Genomic DNA, 18849 nt, shown 5'->3' with positions numbered 1-18849 from the left:
TACGGAAGACGAGGTTGGTCGCCAGGTTCATGGTCTTCTAAAAGGTTGGCTTGTATTTTAACAAACATTGCCATGACACAATTACCCAATTCTTTTTTTTTTCAATGACACTTGACAGAGAGAAGTACTACACCAGTACCTGTCAAAATTTGATGGATGAAGTTGCTGATCCCGCCTCCTATGGCCCTGTCCCCCGTAGCGACAGCCTTCTGTCAAAATCCGACCTTGTAGGTCCGATAAAGAAGCTCGGTCTGCTCGGTTATTTTACTTCCAGTATAGACCTGGACCTTTATAACTCTACAAACTACAACCCTAAAAAGTTCGAAGTTCCGAAAAAGGTTCACATTCCAGAGTGACAGTTAGTGCCAGGGGGCTGGGCCATAGGAGGCGGGATTATCCATCAAATTTTGACAGAAGGTTGTGCCAGGGGGGCGGGGCCATAGGAGGCGGGATCATCCATCAAATTTTGACAGAAGGTTGTGCCAGGGGGGCGGGGCCATAGGAGACGGAATCAGCAACATCATCCGTCAAATTTTGACAGAAAGTTGTGCCAGGGGGCGGGGCCATGTGGGGGTGGAGGGAGAGGGGGGTCATCAAGGTCATCCATCAAATTTTGACAGTTGCTGGTGTAGTACTTCTCTCTCTTGACAAAAAAAGAAAAAAATTCTCATACTTGAAAAAAACACTAAAACATACCTTAATTCATCATAAATTGATATTAGCAGTGCATTGTTCTGAATGGAAAATAAACAACTGCTATTTTTAACAAATTATTTTTTTGTCTCTTTTGATAAATAAGGATACGGACGATACTTGCTTCTCTCATTATTAAATCACCAGTCAAATGCAATTCTTTAACAGCAATAGTTTAACAAACTTTACTATTATTCATTCCTAAGAACGTCCACAAGAATGTCAGTCAAGAATAAACAAGTAGTCCCAAAATAATCTTTAAGAAACATTTTTTTGACTCAAAAAACAACAAAGAAGAATTTCAAATGAATGCTTTTATTGAATAGAACACTTGTTATGCAGCATAGGTTACTTCACATAGATGAGCGCTTGTTCAAAAAATAGGGTTTCTTTCCGCGCTCGCTCGAGCTCTTCATCGCCTGCAGTTACATGTACGGTCCACACGTTGGCTTTCATCGGTCATAAAAATCTAAACATATTCTTCATCTACGTCTGGTCCCTGAAACTGTCAGAATGTACAAGGTAATATACAGCGACTTTAAATACTATTCAGGAGGCACGTTATTGTTTGACTTGCATAGATTCAAAAAAGCGAGGAAATGAAACCGTCGTAATGATCAAGAATCGCTCAAAATGACTTTTCTTTCAAACACCATTTCATAAATATTACATCTGAGTATAATATATTTTACATTCATAGTCAGAAAACTAGCAAGTAAATGTGGGATTAGTCATTAAAAAACGTTGCTTAAATAAAACTTTCTGTCCGGTGACGAGTTCTTTTTCATTTTCAGTGGAAGGACCTGACAAGAAAAGACAGTGAGAATAAGAAAATGTGAAAGAGCATCAGTAATAGCAGAACAAAACATATACTTTATACTTACAGTTTTCTCTCAGTCAGTCGTGGCGAGGGTGCTGGTTGGAAAGTCATGGTCTTCCAGCGCTGCGTCAAACTCATCCGTGTCACTTTCTGTTCCCAGTGTTTCGTATGTTTCCTGCTCGCTTTCCTTCAGCTCTTCACTGGAGTCGAGTGGGATTTCATACACTTCAGGATCCGCTTTTTCTTCCTCCACCTGTGCGTCGATAAACTCCTCAAACAGTGACGCTGCTCCTTCGTCACCCTCCTCCGCGTCCAGCCAGACTTCCTCGTCGTCCTTGACAGACATTTGCGGACCACCACAAATCCTGGATTTCATCACGAGCTCGGCTGAGGGATCAGTTTCATGGATCTCTGCTGCTTTGGCGATCCCCGTACAATGGAGTTCCATGAGCACTGGTAGGTTTAGGATCAGGGCTTTTTCTGTGGACAGCGTTGCTGGTTCATCCCATCTGTCCGTCTGAGCCGCTTCTTTGGATACTTCATCGTGGCTGCTATTTAAATACTGTACGCTGACCTCGGGCACGTTTGTCTTGTTTCGTTCGGCTCTTTCCGGTTCAGGTGCAAAGTCATCCATTGAGTTTGTCTGCTCAAACTGTAGGTCGATCTCAAACTCCAACGAGGGCCTGGAGGGCGACGTTGCCTCCTTAGTTGTCGGGATCGTTGTCAACGCTACTTGATGTCCTTCCATTGACACTTTGGCCAGACTCTCTAAAAACGGGGCTTCTTCATGTCCTTTTTCTGCTTCAGATGTTTCACAAGCCTTGACATGAGCTGAGCAGAGCAGAAGAGCCTCTGCCTGGACAATGTCCTCAACCACTTTCCTGACCATTTCCTTCACTCTTTCATCGACTATATCATCTTCTTTTAGTGTCCGTTCTTTTGCATCTTGAAAAGTTTCAGTCTCACCCTCAAATAAAGTCTGAGGTTGTTTGCTCTCCAAGGTTATGACTGCATCGTCAGATAATCTGGAATCCACCATCTTCACTGTGTTGCCACTGTGGTGTACTTGGTACACCTCGGTTGTCTCGTTCGTGAAATGTTTTAAGTGCGTAGTGGAGGTGAGTTCATCCGTCTCTGGTTCACAGTGAGTCAAATACTGAGTTAGCGAAATATCAGGCATCTCTGTAGGAACCTCCTTTAAGGTCCCTTCTACATCAGGCTCATCCTGAAGCTCTTTAGGGGCCATCTCTTCTTCTTTTATATCTTCATCTTCTGGTTCACAGAGAAGATTCTCAGTTCTATATTCCTTTATCATATCATTGAAAGTAATAGACACATCAGTGTGACCTGATTCTTGAGCATCCGTTGTGTTCTCTGCTCCTTCAAGATCGCTCTGGCTCAGCATTGACTTCTGCACTTCTGTGTCCACTTTTGTTCCGACAGTTTGGTCAAGCCATTCAGATTCTTGAAAAAGTACCTTTTTAACTGCCAAGACCTCAAAGTCTGGAGCTTGTGTTGCGTCGCCTCGCCCCTCAAAGTCCTCAGGAGCTAAGACTGGATCCTGAGTGGGAACTTCCAAGTCTGGCTGTTCCTCTAATGCTGCTTCCAAAACGTCATGCTTCACCATAATGGATGGTTCCAGCGATTGCGAGTCTCCATCCAGTTTTTCTTCAACTTCAACCATTAGTTCTGTTATTTCCTGCAACTCCTGTGCATCTGTCACTTCTTCTCCAAGTCTTTCGTTATCCTCTGCTTTGGTGGATGATTCCGAATCACTGTCCATTCTCAAAGTTGTAAGACTTTCTACATTGTCATCACTTATTAAGTTGGTGGTATCGTCTTGTTTTGGTCCTACTTGGCCTACTTTTTCAAACAGTTGCACAGTGCTTACTATTACATCTTCTGGGTTTATCAATACATTTCTGGCTTCAAGGCTTCTTGTGGTCGCTGACAATCTTTCAGATATAGACACCACTGTAATGTCTTCTTTCCGTTCAAAATCAAGGCCCTCTGATTTGGTTCCAGTTTCTAATTCGGAAGACAATATATTCTCCTTATTCGATTCGCCTGCAGCTTTTTCAACACCATGTTCGTTTGCCTCTGGAATTGATTCCTCTGTGAGCTCTGTACATTTGATTTGGTCATTGCTAGAAACTACAATTTCTCTGTGTTCTGTGGTCACAGAAACTCCTTCCTCCCTTTCTTTTTGGATATGTTCCTCCTCCTCCGGTGCATTCTCTACAACTCTTTCAACCAATTGAATGTGACACTCCTGTTTCTCTTCAGGTTCTTCAGCTGTAACTCCAGGTACGACTCTACAATCTTCTGTTGACTCGATATGCTCGACAACTTCATCTTGTATTTGCTCAAATTCAACAGCAGCTGTTTGGTCATCTCCTTTGATTTCCTCTTTTAGTTCGTCTTGAATAAGTTCTTCCTCATGAGCCTCCTCCTCCACCACCTTCTCAACTCCCTGTTCATGAAGTGGATCTAAATCCTTGGGGTTTACCGAGCAGATTTCCACTTGAGCTGCATCATGAACGTCAAAATCTTTGCCGTCCCATTGCATTTCCTGCTCAAAGGTACATTCAGTCACAGGTGCGAAGTCATCCTTGATTTCATCTGTGCTGGTTTCATCATCCAGGTCTTGAACGGGACATTCTGTCGAGCCAATTTCCTCGACAAGTTCCAGAGCTCGTGTTTGTCCTGCTGGAACGTCTTCACTTCTTGGTGCATCTACAACTTCCTCCCCGAGTTCATCTGTATCGTTAACTTGCTCTGGAACATACATCGCAATAGTTTCAATAACTCGAGCGAAAAAATACTCTGAGCCTGACTTTTCATGAATGGCCGCATCAGCTGCTTCCTTTTCTTCAATTTCCTCAGAGGCATTTACAGTGTGATGGTTTTGTGGGTCAACATTTTGACAACATTTAACTGATTCACTTTGTTCCAAACATACTTCCACCTTTACTTCTTCAGTAATGACAGCAGTCTCCGTGGTTTCTTCTCGTGCATGTTCAACTACTTCAACGCACCTGTGCTCAGTATCCATAACTGTTTCCTTTATTGCCGAGTCTTGTTCTGTTTGAAACGCGTTGGTTTTGTTATTTCTATCGTCGTCAACTTGATTCAAAACCACATTTTCTGACTTTTCAGAATCTCCTGGAACCATTTCCGCTTCTTCATTTTCCTCTTTGACAACGACACAGTCTTGATCTGGTAAGTCCACGTTGTGCGTGCCAACAGTTTGACAAAATTCTATTGAGCCTGAATCTTTACTTTCTTCCACAACTGCTTCCTCTTTTGCTTCTTCTTTAATGACGTCAGTCTCCTTGATGTCGTTAGGTGTAACTACTTCAACGTAGCTCTGCTCAGTCTCCTTCGAAGACTCCAGTATCACTGAATCCTGATCCATTTCATCTGCGTTGGATTTGTTACTTTTCCCGTCACTGACTTGAGTCAAAGCAACAGTTTCTGTCTCTTCAGAGTCTTCAGTAACTATTTCAACCTTACAGAGCTCTGAGTCTATTGAAGTCTTCCTGGTTGGATCCATTTGGAGAGAATCTGGATCAATAACTGTTTCAGTTTCTTCAACTTCTGTCAAAGAAAGTGTTTCTGTCTCAACACTTTCAAATGACTCGACATTGCACTGCTCGGTGTCCAGGGAAGTCTCCACTGCTACTTCCAACAGCCGGGAATTTGTCGTAATGTCGACTTCTTTATCTTGTTTGTGTGTATCCTCTTCAACTTCCCCGGTCGATCCTTCTTTTTCCAAAAGTGGAACGTCACAGAACAATTCCGAGTTAGATAACTCTGAAAGTTCTACTTTATCCGTCGTTTCAGTGACATCCGTTTCTTTTATCGTTTCACTAACAGGTTCTACGTTAAGTTCTTCTTCAGAGTTTTCTTCCTTTGTAACCTCCTTTACAATTGGTACAGAATCTGTAGAACCTGCTACTGGTTCAGTTTCTAGTTCTGCTTTAATTTCTGGTTCAATAGGAGCCACTTTCTCTTCGAGACTCTCCGTCATTGGTTCTTCAACACAACACTCTATTATCTGAGCAAGTTCATCCACGTTGATTTTGTTCCGGTCGTTTTCCGACGCTTCTTTGGACTCAGGTGTGACGCCATCATCTACTGTGTACCAAATGGTTTTCTCCTCCACAGCATCGGCCATGACTGTTTCAAGTGTGTGGACACTTAGTTCTTCTTCATGTAACGAAGCCTCCTGCACTGCAGAAGAAATGCTTCCATCTTGGTTTTGTTCAGTAGCCAAATGCAGATCAACTGTAGACCTTTCATCAACAACAGGGACAGGTTGTTGTTCCTCTGAACTCCAGTTCATGATCAGATGTTTTCCAGAAATGACAAACGTCTCCAATGTTTTCTCTGTTACCGTTTCTCTTATTTCTTCCGTTGAATTGGTGAACCCAGTGTCGACTCCTTCTGGGCTCAACACAAGAGAATTCACTATTTCAATTTCTGGATATTCCGATAGTCCTTTCGCTTGTTCGTGATCAGATTTCACTTCTGTTTTTTCTGGCTCGACACTTGCTGTAATTTCTGCTTCCATGGTTTCTTTCTGTTGAACAGTTTTAGAGTCAAATCTCTCTTCTGACTCCATTGATCTCTGCTCCTCAGGCTCTCCTGCCAACATATCGTGACTCTTTTCTAGAACTTTGTCCGCTTCCTCGTTTGAAAGCTCCATCACCATCTGTGCATCCCCTGAAAGATCCCGTGTTTCCTCTCCAGTGCAACATTCTCCAGAACTAATAGCATCCAATGGGTCCACTGCTGTCTCAGTTTGATTCACTTCTTCTGGTGAATCAATGATGTTTGTAGGTAAAACATCATCTTTGGTTGTGTCTTCTAGTTTTTTAACTAGTTCAGCAGTACCTTCCTGCGCTTGTTCACTTTCTCTGTCTGTAATTCCTTCTCTTTTTGGCATCTCCATCCCTAGGTCTGTCTGCTCTTCTGTACCACCAGGCTGTTCTGGATCATTCGGTACACCAGTTGTAATAACTTCTACAAAACACTGATCTTCGATCCTTTCTTCATCATCTGTAATCGCAGCATCTTCATTAAGTTTGTCATATTTTTGTGTGTCAACAATGTGACCATCTGCTGATTCTGAATCTTCTTTTGAGTCACGTTGTTTAACATCGGTTTCCACCACTGTTTCTTCAGTTACAATATCTGTCTCTTCAGTATCTTCTTGAGTCTGATCTTCTTGTTGTCCATCCAAACACTGCTCTTTATCCACGATAGATTCCTTTGTCAACTCCACTGTCCGTAACTCTTGTTCAATGTTTTCTTCGGAATCCAATGATTCCACTTTTGACGTCACCTCAAGATCAACTTTTTCCTTTAGGTCCGTTTCCTCTTTCAAGGATTTATGACTTGAACAATCTGTGGTCATTTCTGCCTCGTCTGGAAGACTATGTGTCGCGTCTTCAGAACACATCACATCAGTTTGAGTAGCTACAGGTTCTTCCTCTGGTGGACTGATTATAGTTGAAGGTAAATTATCTTCTTCCTGTTTTTCAACAGGTTCACTGTGACCTTCGACGAGCTCAGGTGTATTTTCCAATATATCCTGATGTTTGTCCATTAAATCTAGACTTGAACCAACTTCAAGTTCATAATTTGGTCCTTGTTCACTTTTGCAATCTGGAATTTCTTCACTGCTTGGTGCATCTACTACTTGTTCCCTAAGTTCACCTGTATTGTTAGCGTGCTCTGGATGAAAATGTACAACAGTTTCAGTAACTTGAGCGAAACAATGCTGTGAATCCAAAGCAGATCCTATTTCAGGGATTAAATATTCATGCACACCCATTTCAACTGTTTTGTTTTCTTCAATTTCCTCTACAAACATGTCGCTCTCATCATTAGGAGGGTCAAGTTTTTGTTGGTCCACATCTTGAAGACATTCTACTGATTCTGAATTTTCACTCTGTTCCAAGACTCCTTCCTCTTTTGCTTCTTCAGTAATGACAGAAGTCTCCACGATATCTTCAGGAACATGTTCAACCACTTCAATATTACTCTGTTCTATATCCATGGTGATCTCCTCTGGTGACTCCATTATTGGTGAATCTTGTTCTACTTTATCTGTGTCTGCTTTATTAATTCCACGACCATCAGCTTCAGTCAAATCGACCTTTTCCGTCTCCTGAGGGTCTTCTTCAACCAATTCAACAGCTTCTTTTTCTTCAATTTCCTGTACTGAAATAATTAGTTCCTGATTTGCAGGTTCCCATTTTTGAAGACATTCATTTTCAACATTTTCAACCACTTCAATATTACTCTGTTCTGTATCCATGGTGATCTCATTTAAAGGATCCAGTATTGATAATTCTTGTTCTATTACATCTGTTCTTGCTTCGTTTATTTCTTGATTGTCAACTTGAGTCAAATCAACATTTTCAGTCTCCTGAGAGTCTTCTTCAACCAATTCAACAGCTTCATTTTCATCAATTTCATGATTTGCAGGTTCAAATGTTTGGGTGTCAACATTTTGAAGACATTCTATTGACTCTGAATCTTCACTCTGTTCCACAACTGCTTCCTCTTTTGCTTCTTCAGTGATGACAGAAGTTTCTACGATATCTTCAGGAACATGTTCAACCACTTCAATATTACTCTGTTCTATATCCATGATGATCTCCTCTGGTGACTCCATTATTGGTGAATCTTGTTCTACTTTATCTTTGTCTGCTTCGTTTATTCCATGACCATCAGCTTCAGTCAAATCAAGCTTTTCTGTCTCCTGACGGTCTTCTTCAACCAATTCAAAATCGTCTTTTTCTTCAATTTCCTGTACAGAAATATTTAGTTCCTGATTGGGAGGGTCAAGTTTTAGTGTTTCATCATTTTGAAGACATTCTACTGACTCTGAATCTTTACTTTGTTCCAAAACTGCTTCCTCTTTTACTTCTTCAGTAGTGACAGAAGTTTCTACGATATCTTCAGGAACATGTTCAACCACTTCAACATTACTCTGTTCTATATCCATGGTGATCTCCTCTGGTGACTCCATTATTGGTGAATCTTGTTCTACTTTATCTGTGTCTGCTTTATTAATTCCACGACCATCAGCTTCAGTCAAATCAAGCTTTTCTGTCTCCTGACGGTCTTCTTTAACCAATTCCACAGCTTCTTTTTCGGCAATTTCCTGATTTGCAGGTTCACATTTTTGTGTGTCATCATTTTGAAGACATTCTAATGACTCTGAATCTTTACTTTGTTCCACAACTGCTTCCTCTTTTACTTCTTCAGTAATGACAGAAGTCTCCATGATATCTTCAGGAACATGTTCAACCACTTCAACATTACTCTGTTCTATATCCATGATGATCTCCTCTGGTGACTCCATTATTGGTGAATCTTGTTCTACTTTATCTGTGTCTGCTTTGTTAATTCCACGACCATCAGCTTCAGTCAATTCAGCCTTTTCTATCTCCTGAGGCTGTTCTTCAACCAATTCAACAGATTCTTTTTCTTCAATTTCCTGAACAGAAATATTTCGTTCCTGATTTGGAGGATCAAGTTTTAGTGTTTCATCGTTTCGAAGACATTCTACTGACTCTGAATCTTTACTTTGTTCCACAACTGCTTCCTCTTTTACTTCTTCAGTAATGACAGAAGTCTCCACGATATCTTCAGGAACATGTTCAACCTCTTCAACATCACTCTGTTCTGTATCCATGGTTGTATCATTTAAAGGATCCAGGATTGATAATTCTTGTTCTATTTTATCTGTTCTTGCTTCGTTTGTTTTTGGATTTTCAACTTCAGTCAAATCAACATTTTCAGTCTCATGAGAGTCTTCTTCAACCAATTCAAAATCTTCATTTTCATCAATTTCATGATTTGCAGGTTCAAATGTTTGGGTGTCAACATTTTGAAGACATTCTACTGACTCTGAATTTTTACTTTGTTCCAAGACTGCTTCCTCCTTTGCTTCTTCAGTGATGACAGAAGCCTCCGAGATATCTTTGGGAACATGTTCAACCACTTCAATATTACTCTGTTCTGTATCCATGATGATCTCATTTAAAGGATCCAGTACTGATAATTCTTGTTCTATTTTATCTGTTCTTGCTTCGTTTATTTCTTGATTGACTTGAATCAAATCAACCTTTTCTGTCTCCTGAGGGTCTTCTTTAACCAATTCAACAGCTTCTTTTTCATCAATTTCCTGTCCAGAAATATTTCGTTCCTTATTTGCAGGGTCAAGTTTTAGTGTTTCATCATTTTGAAGACATTCTACTGACTCTGAATCTTCACTCCGTTCCACAACTGCTTCCTCTTTTGCTTCTTCAGTAATGACAGAAGTCTCCACGATATCTTCAGGAACATGTTCAACCACTTCAACAGTACTTTGTTGTGTATCCATGATGATCTCCTCTGGGGACTCTAGTACTGGTGAATCTTGTTCCTTTTCATCTGTTCTAGCTTCGTTTGTTTCATGACAGTCAACCTGAGTCAAGTCATTTTCTACAATCTCTTCAACAGAAATCTCACTTTCCTTATTTGGAGGGTAAAGTTTTAGTGTTTCATCATTTTGACGACATTCTACTGACTCTGAATCTTCACTCCGTTCTAAAACTGCTTCCTCTTTAACTTCTTCAGTAATGACAGAAGTCTCCACGATATCTTCAGGAACATGTTCAATTACTTTAACATTAAACTGTTCTACGTCCATGTTGGTCTCCTTTGTTGACTCCAGCATTGGTGAATCTTGTTTGACATTGTCTGCGTTGGCTTCATCGTCTTGATTCATTGTCTCTTCAGAGTGTTCTGCACAATGTTCTGAATCTCTCTTCTTTTCTGGCTCCATATGAGGTGAATCTGGTCCAATTTCTTTATTTTCCAGATCTTCCACTTTGATTAAAGACACTGTTTCTGTCTCTTCCTCAACACCTTCGACTGATTCAACATTGCACTGCTCAGTGTCCAGTGAAGTCCCCTCTACTGTGGCCAATGGCGGTAAATGAGTCTCAATGTCCACTACATTATTGTCCAGAGTTTTGTGTGCATCCTCTTTAGATTCACCGGTTGGTCCGTCATTTTCCAAAAGTGGAACGTTACAAATCAATTCTGAGTTAGATGGCACTAGAAGTTCTACGTTATCTGTAGTTTCAATTACATTAGTTATTTCTGTGGTTTCACTTGAAGGTTCCTCGTTTAGTTCCTCGACTATTTCTTCTTTTGTAACCTCTTTTACAATGTGTACAGAATCTGCTGCTGGCTCAGTTGCTACTTCTGCTTTACTGTCTTGTTCAATAGGAGCCAGGCTTGGTTCTTCAAGACCGTACTCTGATATCTGAGCAACACCATCAATAGTGACTTTGTTCTGGTCCTTTTCAGTATCACCTTCATTGGACTCAGGTGTGACACCATCATCTACTGTTGGCCCAATGATTTCCTCCTCCACAGCATCGACCACGACTCCTTCCAGGGTTTGGACACCAAGGTCTTCTTCATCTAAGGAAGCCGCCTGTACTTGGTTTTGTTCAGTCTTCCAATCTGGATCACTCTGGATCGGAGTAAAAGTTAGGGGTTGATTTTCAAATTCAACTGTGGGACTTTCTTTTGTAGCTAGAAAAGTGTCATTGACTTCCTCCAGAATTAAGTTCTCGACAAAACCCTGGTCTGCATCCAAGACAGCCTCCATAGTCGACTCTGTCGACACATCTTGTGTGACTTCAAAATGTCTTTTTTCGGCCATTTCCTCATCTGTCGCCTTGTTTGTCTCCCGTAAGAGAACATTTGTTGACTCTCCAGTACCATCATCTTCAGAACCCGAAGGGTGCAAGAGGTCCATCGCTTGGGATAGCGGTTTTTCACCTGATGGATGAATTGGGGTTGAAGGTAAAATGTCTGTAACAACTCCACCCTCTAGAACATCCAACACTTGTCCTGATTTATTTTCCAGAGTGTCTTGATTTTGTTCTAGCTCAGCATCAACTTCATCTGCCACAACTTCAGTCAGAGACACACCTGTCAGAATCTGCACCTCTGACACATTTAGTGTTTCTGATAATTCAACATCTTCTTTGTCCTCATGTTCTTCAATATTATCTACAGGAATTGTTGTTTTCACTTCACTATCCTCTGAAATGATTTCTGACTGACCCAATAGATCTTCTGTCACTTTCTCAACAGGAACCTGATTTGGCGGTATTTGATCTTCTTTAGGGATTTCTTCCTCCATATGTCTTTCTTTTGTTGAGCTCAGTAGATCGATAGACTCTTCTGAACTGACTTGTTCAGGTTCTTGATCAGCTTTTGATTCTTCAATAGGTTCGGATAGATCTGAGTCCAGATTAGTCTGTTGAACCTCGGATGGATCATAGGAAGATATTTCTCTTTCAACTAGAACGTGACCACATCCTTCTATTGAACCCGAGTCATTGGCTGGTAAGTCTGTCTGTGGAACATTATCACAGGCCATAGTATCGGGTTGACCTTGAGTTTCTTGGTTGACGGAGATATTTGTAAGTGTCAACACTTCCTCTTTTGGTCCAACTTCTTCTGTAATTACTTCAGCTTCAGTAGGAAACGTCTCCATTGTGACGTCTGACTTTTCTTCTTCCAACTCCACATCCGCGATAACCTCAACATCATCTGCTCCTTTTGTCCCCACTTGAACTTCTTCAGAATCATCGTCTTTAGTTTCTGATTCCACTTGTCTGATCTGCACTTCCTCTGACTGTCGTGTGGTGACCTCAAGAACTTCATCCGTTGCCAGCTCTAGTTGCTCAAAATCCTCTTCTCCAAGCTCAGGTATCATCTCAGTTGACAACACTTTGTTGAGGACAGATAAACTTTCCATTTCCACAGCAGCTCCTGAATTCTTTTCTCCTATTTCTTCTGCATTCAAAACTGTTTCAATGTTGGTTGTTTCTGGCTTTCTGTGAATCCCCAGAAGCGAAGGCTCATCTTTGAAGACTGTTCCTAGTAGCTGACAGGCAACAGACCCTGCTATGTTCTTCGGACATTGCTCCCCAGAACTTGAGGGAATAACTTCTGCTGCTGAGGAAATGGTCTCCACAACCTGTGTGAGCATGATGTCCGTCTCCTCCAGGCTGTAAAACGCCGGGACTGGTGTTGAGTCGCCTGAGGTTTTAGACGACTCCAAAAGATTGGAAACTGCCGACACCATCTCGGTTTCATCGGTGATGGTGGTGTCGACGGGCTCGGGAGCGGTGACGGCCTCAGACGTGATGTCCGTCAGATCCTCGGCTAAAGTGTCGTCCCTGGTTGGCTCTTCGAGGACCGGAGCGGGAGCCGTCCCGGTGACAATACTTTCCTCCGGGATGTCACTGAGCTGTGGTTGTTTGCTTATAACATCCGTACATTCGTCAACTTCCTTTGTGTCAAGCGACGTCTTGATTTCCGAAGCAATAATATGTTCTTCTGCTCCATCGTTGATGGGAATCGTGTCTGATACCTGAGCCAAGTCCACATTAACCAGAGTCTCCTCATCAGCTTGTATAACATCGTCCTCGAACTCAGACAACGGAACAACTGCAGGAGTCTCTGATTCATCATCTGACTCAGCTTTTGCTGCCTCGTCCGAAAGCTTTTCACCCGAGTTGTCACTTGCAGCTTGAACTGAAAGATCATCATGTGTAACAAGATTAGCAGATTTTAAGGCCGTGTCTCCTTCCTCCCTCGCTTTTCTTTTAGGGGTGATCAGTTTCTTAAATGAATTCCACGTAAATCCCGCCTCACCATCTGAGGAGGCGTCAGCTTGTTTAACAGAACTGGATACAACGTCAACGGATTCTTCTTCCTGCGAATCGCCTATTTTGGATTCCCTGGCTTGATTGCCGCTTTCCAACATTTCCTCTTTCTGACTTTTCCTTCTTCCTGAACCGCACAAAACTGCTTCCCAAGAAATGGAGGAATCTTTTCTCTGTTTGTTTTGCTCAGCGCTGTCGGACAGTTTTTCACCTTCGACGGGCTCGCTCGCCTGATCCGTCTGCGGCTCTTCGCGAAACTTCCTCGTCCTTTTTGGGGTCATCAGCTTTTTAAAGGAAGCCCATGCACCGGTTTCCTCCACTTTGGTCGCCTGATCTTCATCTTTCTGGCCCTGTCCGGATCTCACGACCGACACCTGCTCGTCCAGGACGTGTTCTCCAGATTTTAAAAGCGTGGGCTCAATGGGAATCTGCTGCTTTCTAGCAAACCTCATTAAACTGGGGCTTGCGAAAAACCTCTTAAGAGGACTGTCTTGAACCCTCTCCTGTGAGCTCACAATGTCAGACTTGATGCTTTCTGCTCCATTTGTTAATTTTTTTTCGGGTGTTTCTTCTTTTGGGGTGATTTTCTGCTCGTCCTGAGCGCCTTCATCTCTTCCTAAATCTCCTTCTGCAATAACAGTCGTTTCATTTTCCTCCTCAGCTTCATCTGCCAGGTCTTTCTCGGCTGTGTCCGTGTCCTCGGGATTCTTCTTCTTGCGAAGCCCCGAAAAAATCCCTGTCGTGAAGAACCTTTTCACTGGAGAATCCATGACGTCTGGGTCATAACAAGAAGGAGATATTGGTGGTTTATCATCGGTATCTTGCAGTGTTTCTGATTCTTTGCCAACAAATGAACTTGTTGCTGTTTCCAAAGCTTCAGCTACAATGTCCACTTTGTCTTTGGATGTTCTGTCGTCTGTATTCTCTCTAAACTCCAGCGAAGTCACGTCCGTGAGGGTAGAACACGCGGTGGAATCGTTTTCGCTGCTCGTCTGCTCTTGATTCAGCTCAACCTTTCCATCTTTGGATTCTATCTGAGGAGGTTCGGCGTCCTCTGGAGCGTTTTCCGGGTCGAGCTCGGTTTCAAGCTGGTCGTCTGACCCGCTCTTCACGGTCACTCTGAAACCAATGTTACTGAAAAATCTCCTCAAACCATCGTTGATGTCGTTTTGCGTCGCTTCCTTGCTGGTCACCTCCAGAGTCAGGTCCTGCTCGGCGTCGCCGTCCGCTTCGTTCGGAGCTTCTTTGTCAATGATGTCGATGGTTTCGAACATTTCTTCGCCATCTTCGGAAAGAAAATTGAAAGTCAGTTTGTATGTCGACCACTAGCATAACATGAACACTCACCTCCTGTGTTTGTGTCTTCACAGTGGCCGTTCGTGTTGACTAGTGACGCTCCTTCTTTGGCGTCTATCTCGGTAATTTGGACTTTGGCTTTTGGCTAGAAAAGATAGAAAAATATATAAATATTATTGGACTACTATAATTGACTTTTTTGTAATTATTGTTTGCAGTTTATACAGTTATAAAACAAGTTAAAATGAAATTAAATGCATGTGTCATATGAGTCAGCGCGCACGTGTTGACAACAATCGTCATCCCTTTTCAGACCGACGTCATCTACCAGCATGCATCGCAACAGGCGCTGTAATGCTTCAATTGGCATGAAAGCACAATCATCAGCACAGATCCTTTCAGAGTCTCATGTTGACGCTAGCATTAGAGCATCCGTCTGATGTTTATCTTTACCCCGACGAGCTGCGATAAAGAGCCGACTGTTGCTAATACATCAATGTTGTGATTAAAGAATCTCCATTTTACACCTCGGTTTGGCCGGCGTATAATTGAAGTCATGACCGAGTAACTGAAGGCTCGAGGGCTTTTATTTGTAAAGCAACAACGCGGTTTCTGTGCGCCGGACGACCTCTTGAACGAACCTTGTTAGATGGAAACTCACAATGTGAGTCACGTTAGTTTGAGCCTGGAATAGAATCCCCCTTGAACGTTGCGGCTAATAAAGTTTACGCTCCCGACACCCGGCAAAATGTCCACATTTTTAACCTGAATTTGGACTCTAACACATTAGGGATTTAAGGGTTTTGGACAATAAAACACCAGCAAAATAAACCTTTAGTTTCTATTCATCCGTTGAACAACCTAGGAATCATTTCTCTGCATATTTCGCTTCTTTACAACAAGCTTATCAAGACCCAGAAATAAAAGACAAGCTCATGTTTTAAAGTAATTCATTCATTTTCAACCACTTTATCTCTTACTGGGATCGCGGGGAGACTAAAGCCTATCCCAGTAACATAGGGCGAGAGGCAGGGGACACCCTGGACAGGACGCCAGTCTGTCACAGGGCACCAAAACACAGACAACCATAACACTCATACCGATGGATAATTTCCCAAAGTTCTCAATCTATCTTTGCATGTTTTTGGACTGTGGGAGGAAACCGGAGTGCCCGGAGTAAACCCATGCAACATATAATATTTCATTTGATACAAATATATATATATATATATATAAACAAATAATAATGTACCATTCCATAACAAAAATATGAAAACACACTAAACAAAAAGAATTTTAACTTCTTGAAGGAGGTTGATAAGATAAGATAATCCATTATTAGGCCTACGAGAGTAAATTCCAGTTCAAGTAATACAATTTAAAAACATTAAAAAATTTAAAATATACAATTCTCATAATACTGAAAACAAACATATAAAAATAATAATAATCCGATTTTGCATTATTAACTGCGGCTTGAGTTTATCCACAAAAACACCAAATACTTCCCCCACATTTATTTACTCTAATGAACAACAGATTTGTGGGCTAATCGTTTAAGGAGATCCTTAATTGTGAAAACCACACACGTGTGAGTGTGTGAGTGTGTTGATCCCATTACACAAGATGTTCTCTTTCAATGATCCAATATAAAGTAGAATCAAGGATAGAATCGTTTATAATAATGACAGACGTTAACCTTATTTGGGGGGGTTTTGTTTTTTTCCCAAAACTTCATTCTACAATTTAAATGTTAGGTTAAAATACGACTAGTTTGCCCGTGTATTACCGTGTTGACAAGCGCTTGTTTAGGCTGAAGTGTGGCCATTTTGGTTCCGCCTTCATGTCCCTTTTGCTAGATTTACGCTCGGTGTCAACAGGCTTCTAATACCTGGGCCTCGTGGAAACAATAAAGGCCGACAAGTGAGTAAGTAATGGTCGATTGTGAAGCGCCTTTCTAGACCAGGGTCACAAAGCGCCGCAACAATCAACAAACAATGAGCAAACAATGGATAAAAGACACGGTTTTCCAGCTTATGTCATGAAATAAAAGTCACCAAGTTTAACTTGAAACAACTTTACACAAGATTAATTAAATAACCTTCTTCACGTGCGCAACACATCCAGAGACCTTCGACTTTGCTGAGGAATCAGATACTTTGTCAGACGAGAAAAGTTATTGAATGAAAATCTTTAATTCAATTTAAAACCTTCACGTGACTCAACTAAGCTTAGTATGAAGCAAGTACTTATTATATATTATATATATATACTATCATTTTCTATTATCATTTCCAACACGTGATGGCAATATTGTTTGGCATCTGATTAAAATTAAATATAATTATATATTATTCTTATAATAAAGTAATTAAGTAAGTCATTTGTATTTATATAGTGCTTTTCCAGACCAGGGTCACAAATTGCTTAAATACTACTAAATAATACTAAATAAAATATATACTTTAAAGTTCAAGATAATACTGAAAAACAACAGGAGTTCCGGAAAAATCAAGGAAAAGCCTAAACGAATAATAATCTTATTTTTCAAATCATAGAATCTTTAGGTAAAAGTAAATTTTCAATTAAATATATATATTTATAAATATATACATTTTAAGTGGTAAAACATCTGATATTTTCTATTGAAATCGGTACTTTTTTGACGATTTAATTCAAATACAAATACTTTTCAACCTATATATGGTTTCAACATAAACAGAATCCTCTGCCAAGTATCTGCTGCATCGTCCTGACGACGAGACTCCAGCGTCAGCAAAATAATGAATCCAAAACGTTCACACGACCTTCATGCAGAACCTTAAATCCGTGCTCACGACCGGAGCAAAGAACAGCAGCAGAAAAGAGCTAGAGTTACCTCATCATGAAGCTGAGCCTCAGCATCCTCGGCTCGCTGGCTCTCCTCCTCTGCTGCTGCATACGTCCCGTCCGGTCGCAGCGCAGACTGAGTGTCTCCCATCTCCACTGCAGAGAGAGTCGCTGGTTCCTCTGACGGACTGAGAATGAAGCCGCATGAGGAGTGAAAGATCCTTTTTTTTGTTGTTGTGGTGTGTGTTGTTGTGGAAGGACCACCTCCCGCTGCAGGATCACATGAAGCCCATGAGAGCCAAGTTTGGACCTGATCACGCCTCTCCCTGCTTCAGAGAAACAATGACACTTGGTTTGTCCCCAGATGACTGAGCAACAAGTTTACAGATCAACGCCTGTGTAAACATTGACTAAGTATCCAGACAGACTTGAGAAATCAGATCACAATGCTTTTGTAACTTACATTCCTACATCACTGCTCATGATGTGACATTACTGTAGATTCAGACTAAATTAAATGTTGTAGAAACTCAATTTAAAACCATGAGAAAAAAGGTTTTAGTCGTTGTACAACCTATGATAAGTCAACAGTTACAATATAAAAAGAACAACAATACTCTCTGTGTTGTTTTCACTGTTGAAATATTAGGTTAACATTTCTTAAAAGTCAATTAACTCTCCTGACATGTAGTAAAAGTTCTTCAAGACGCAGTAAGTTCCTCATCATGACCATGTTTTACACTTATTACTTTGTAAAGTTGCTCTGAAATCTGGGCGAACGAGAGGTTACGAGAGTCCATTATAACGTAATAATGAGCTTCACTCCTCCTCCAGCCAGCTGTGATCACGCCCCGCTTTGTTTATACAACGAGTCCCTTGCAGGTGGAGACTTCCGGGATTGATCACGGCGCGGTGACAAACATCCATGCTTGACCAATCACAGCAGAGTGGATGTGGTTATTGTCAACAAGATTTCATCTCCAGAAAGTGTTTCCAGTGGGCGGAGCTTAAGATCATTTTCTAGTGTCAATATTTCAATGAAAAGGTATTTTTGTACAAACACACACTGATGATACAATAGAGTAAAACATCTATTAAAGACACACTTAAATCAACACGTTGAAAAACGTAAAAACGAGTCAAATTGCAGATTTACTCACCCTTTCTAAGAAATTTCCAAACAAACACTCGCTGATAAAAAACGACATAACTGTTTATATGAAGACAGATACATTTAAGTCTTAGTAAAAATACAACAAGTTCCCTGTCGACATGTCGTCTCACCACTCTAGCGCCCTCCTTAGACTCACATTGTTACTACAGTAGATGAACAATAATAAAAAGTGCTGAAAACCATAAATGATGACTCAACGTTCAAAGGGTCAACGATGATGTCAACAGTAATCAATATTGTCAGAAGTATCCAAAGTAAAATGTTGTATCCGGGGTTTT

The 18849-nt window shown here is 41.2% G+C and overlaps 1 protein-coding gene across 1 annotated transcript; it reads right to left on the bottom strand.

The window, feature by feature from the left end:
- Positions 1–1073: 1073 nt before the first annotated feature.
- On the bottom strand, positions 1074–17571 carry LOC148060287 (uncharacterized). The gene is made up of 9 exons (XM_087780401.1): positions 17447–17571; positions 14620–14713; positions 11679–14557; positions 10118–11060; positions 8762–9514; positions 7352–7744; positions 6413–6508; positions 1578–5749; positions 1074–1496 (listed from the first exon to the last, which is right to left on the bottom strand). The coding sequence occupies exons 1-8, from the start codon at positions 17546–17548 to the stop codon at positions 1587–1589; spliced, it is 9423 nt and encodes a 3140-aa protein (XP_087636527.1). The 5' UTR covers positions 17549–17571; the 3' UTR covers positions 1074–1496; positions 1578–1586.
- Positions 17572–18849: the final 1278 nt, after the last annotated feature.

The sequence above is a fragment of the Callionymus lyra genome, chromosome 18, assembly GCF_982586985.1.
Source record: "Callionymus lyra chromosome 18, fCalLyr1.hap1.1, whole genome shotgun sequence".
Classification (NCBI taxonomy): domain Eukaryota; kingdom Metazoa; phylum Chordata; class Actinopteri; order Syngnathiformes; family Callionymidae; genus Callionymus; species Callionymus lyra.
Note: the sequence above shows the minus strand (reverse complement) of the source record. Positions and strands in the feature narration are given on the sequence as shown.

What these genes read in the sequence shown, in the direction of transcription:
- LOC148060287 (XM_087780401.1), bottom strand. Translation starts at nt 17,548, where the DNA reads ATGGGAGACACTCAGTCTGCGCTGCGACCGGACGGGACGTATGCAGCA. An exon ending in AGGCTCAGCTTCATGATGAG is followed by an intron (nt 14,714 to 17,446) that starts GTAACTCTAGCT and finishes TATCTTTTCTAG; the next exon opens with CCAAAAGCCAAAGTCCAAAT. An exon ending in GGAAGCAGTTGTGGAACAAA is followed by an intron (nt 7,745 to 8,761) that starts GTAAAGATTCAG and finishes TAATTATTTCAG; the next exon opens with TACAGGAAATTGAAGAAAAA.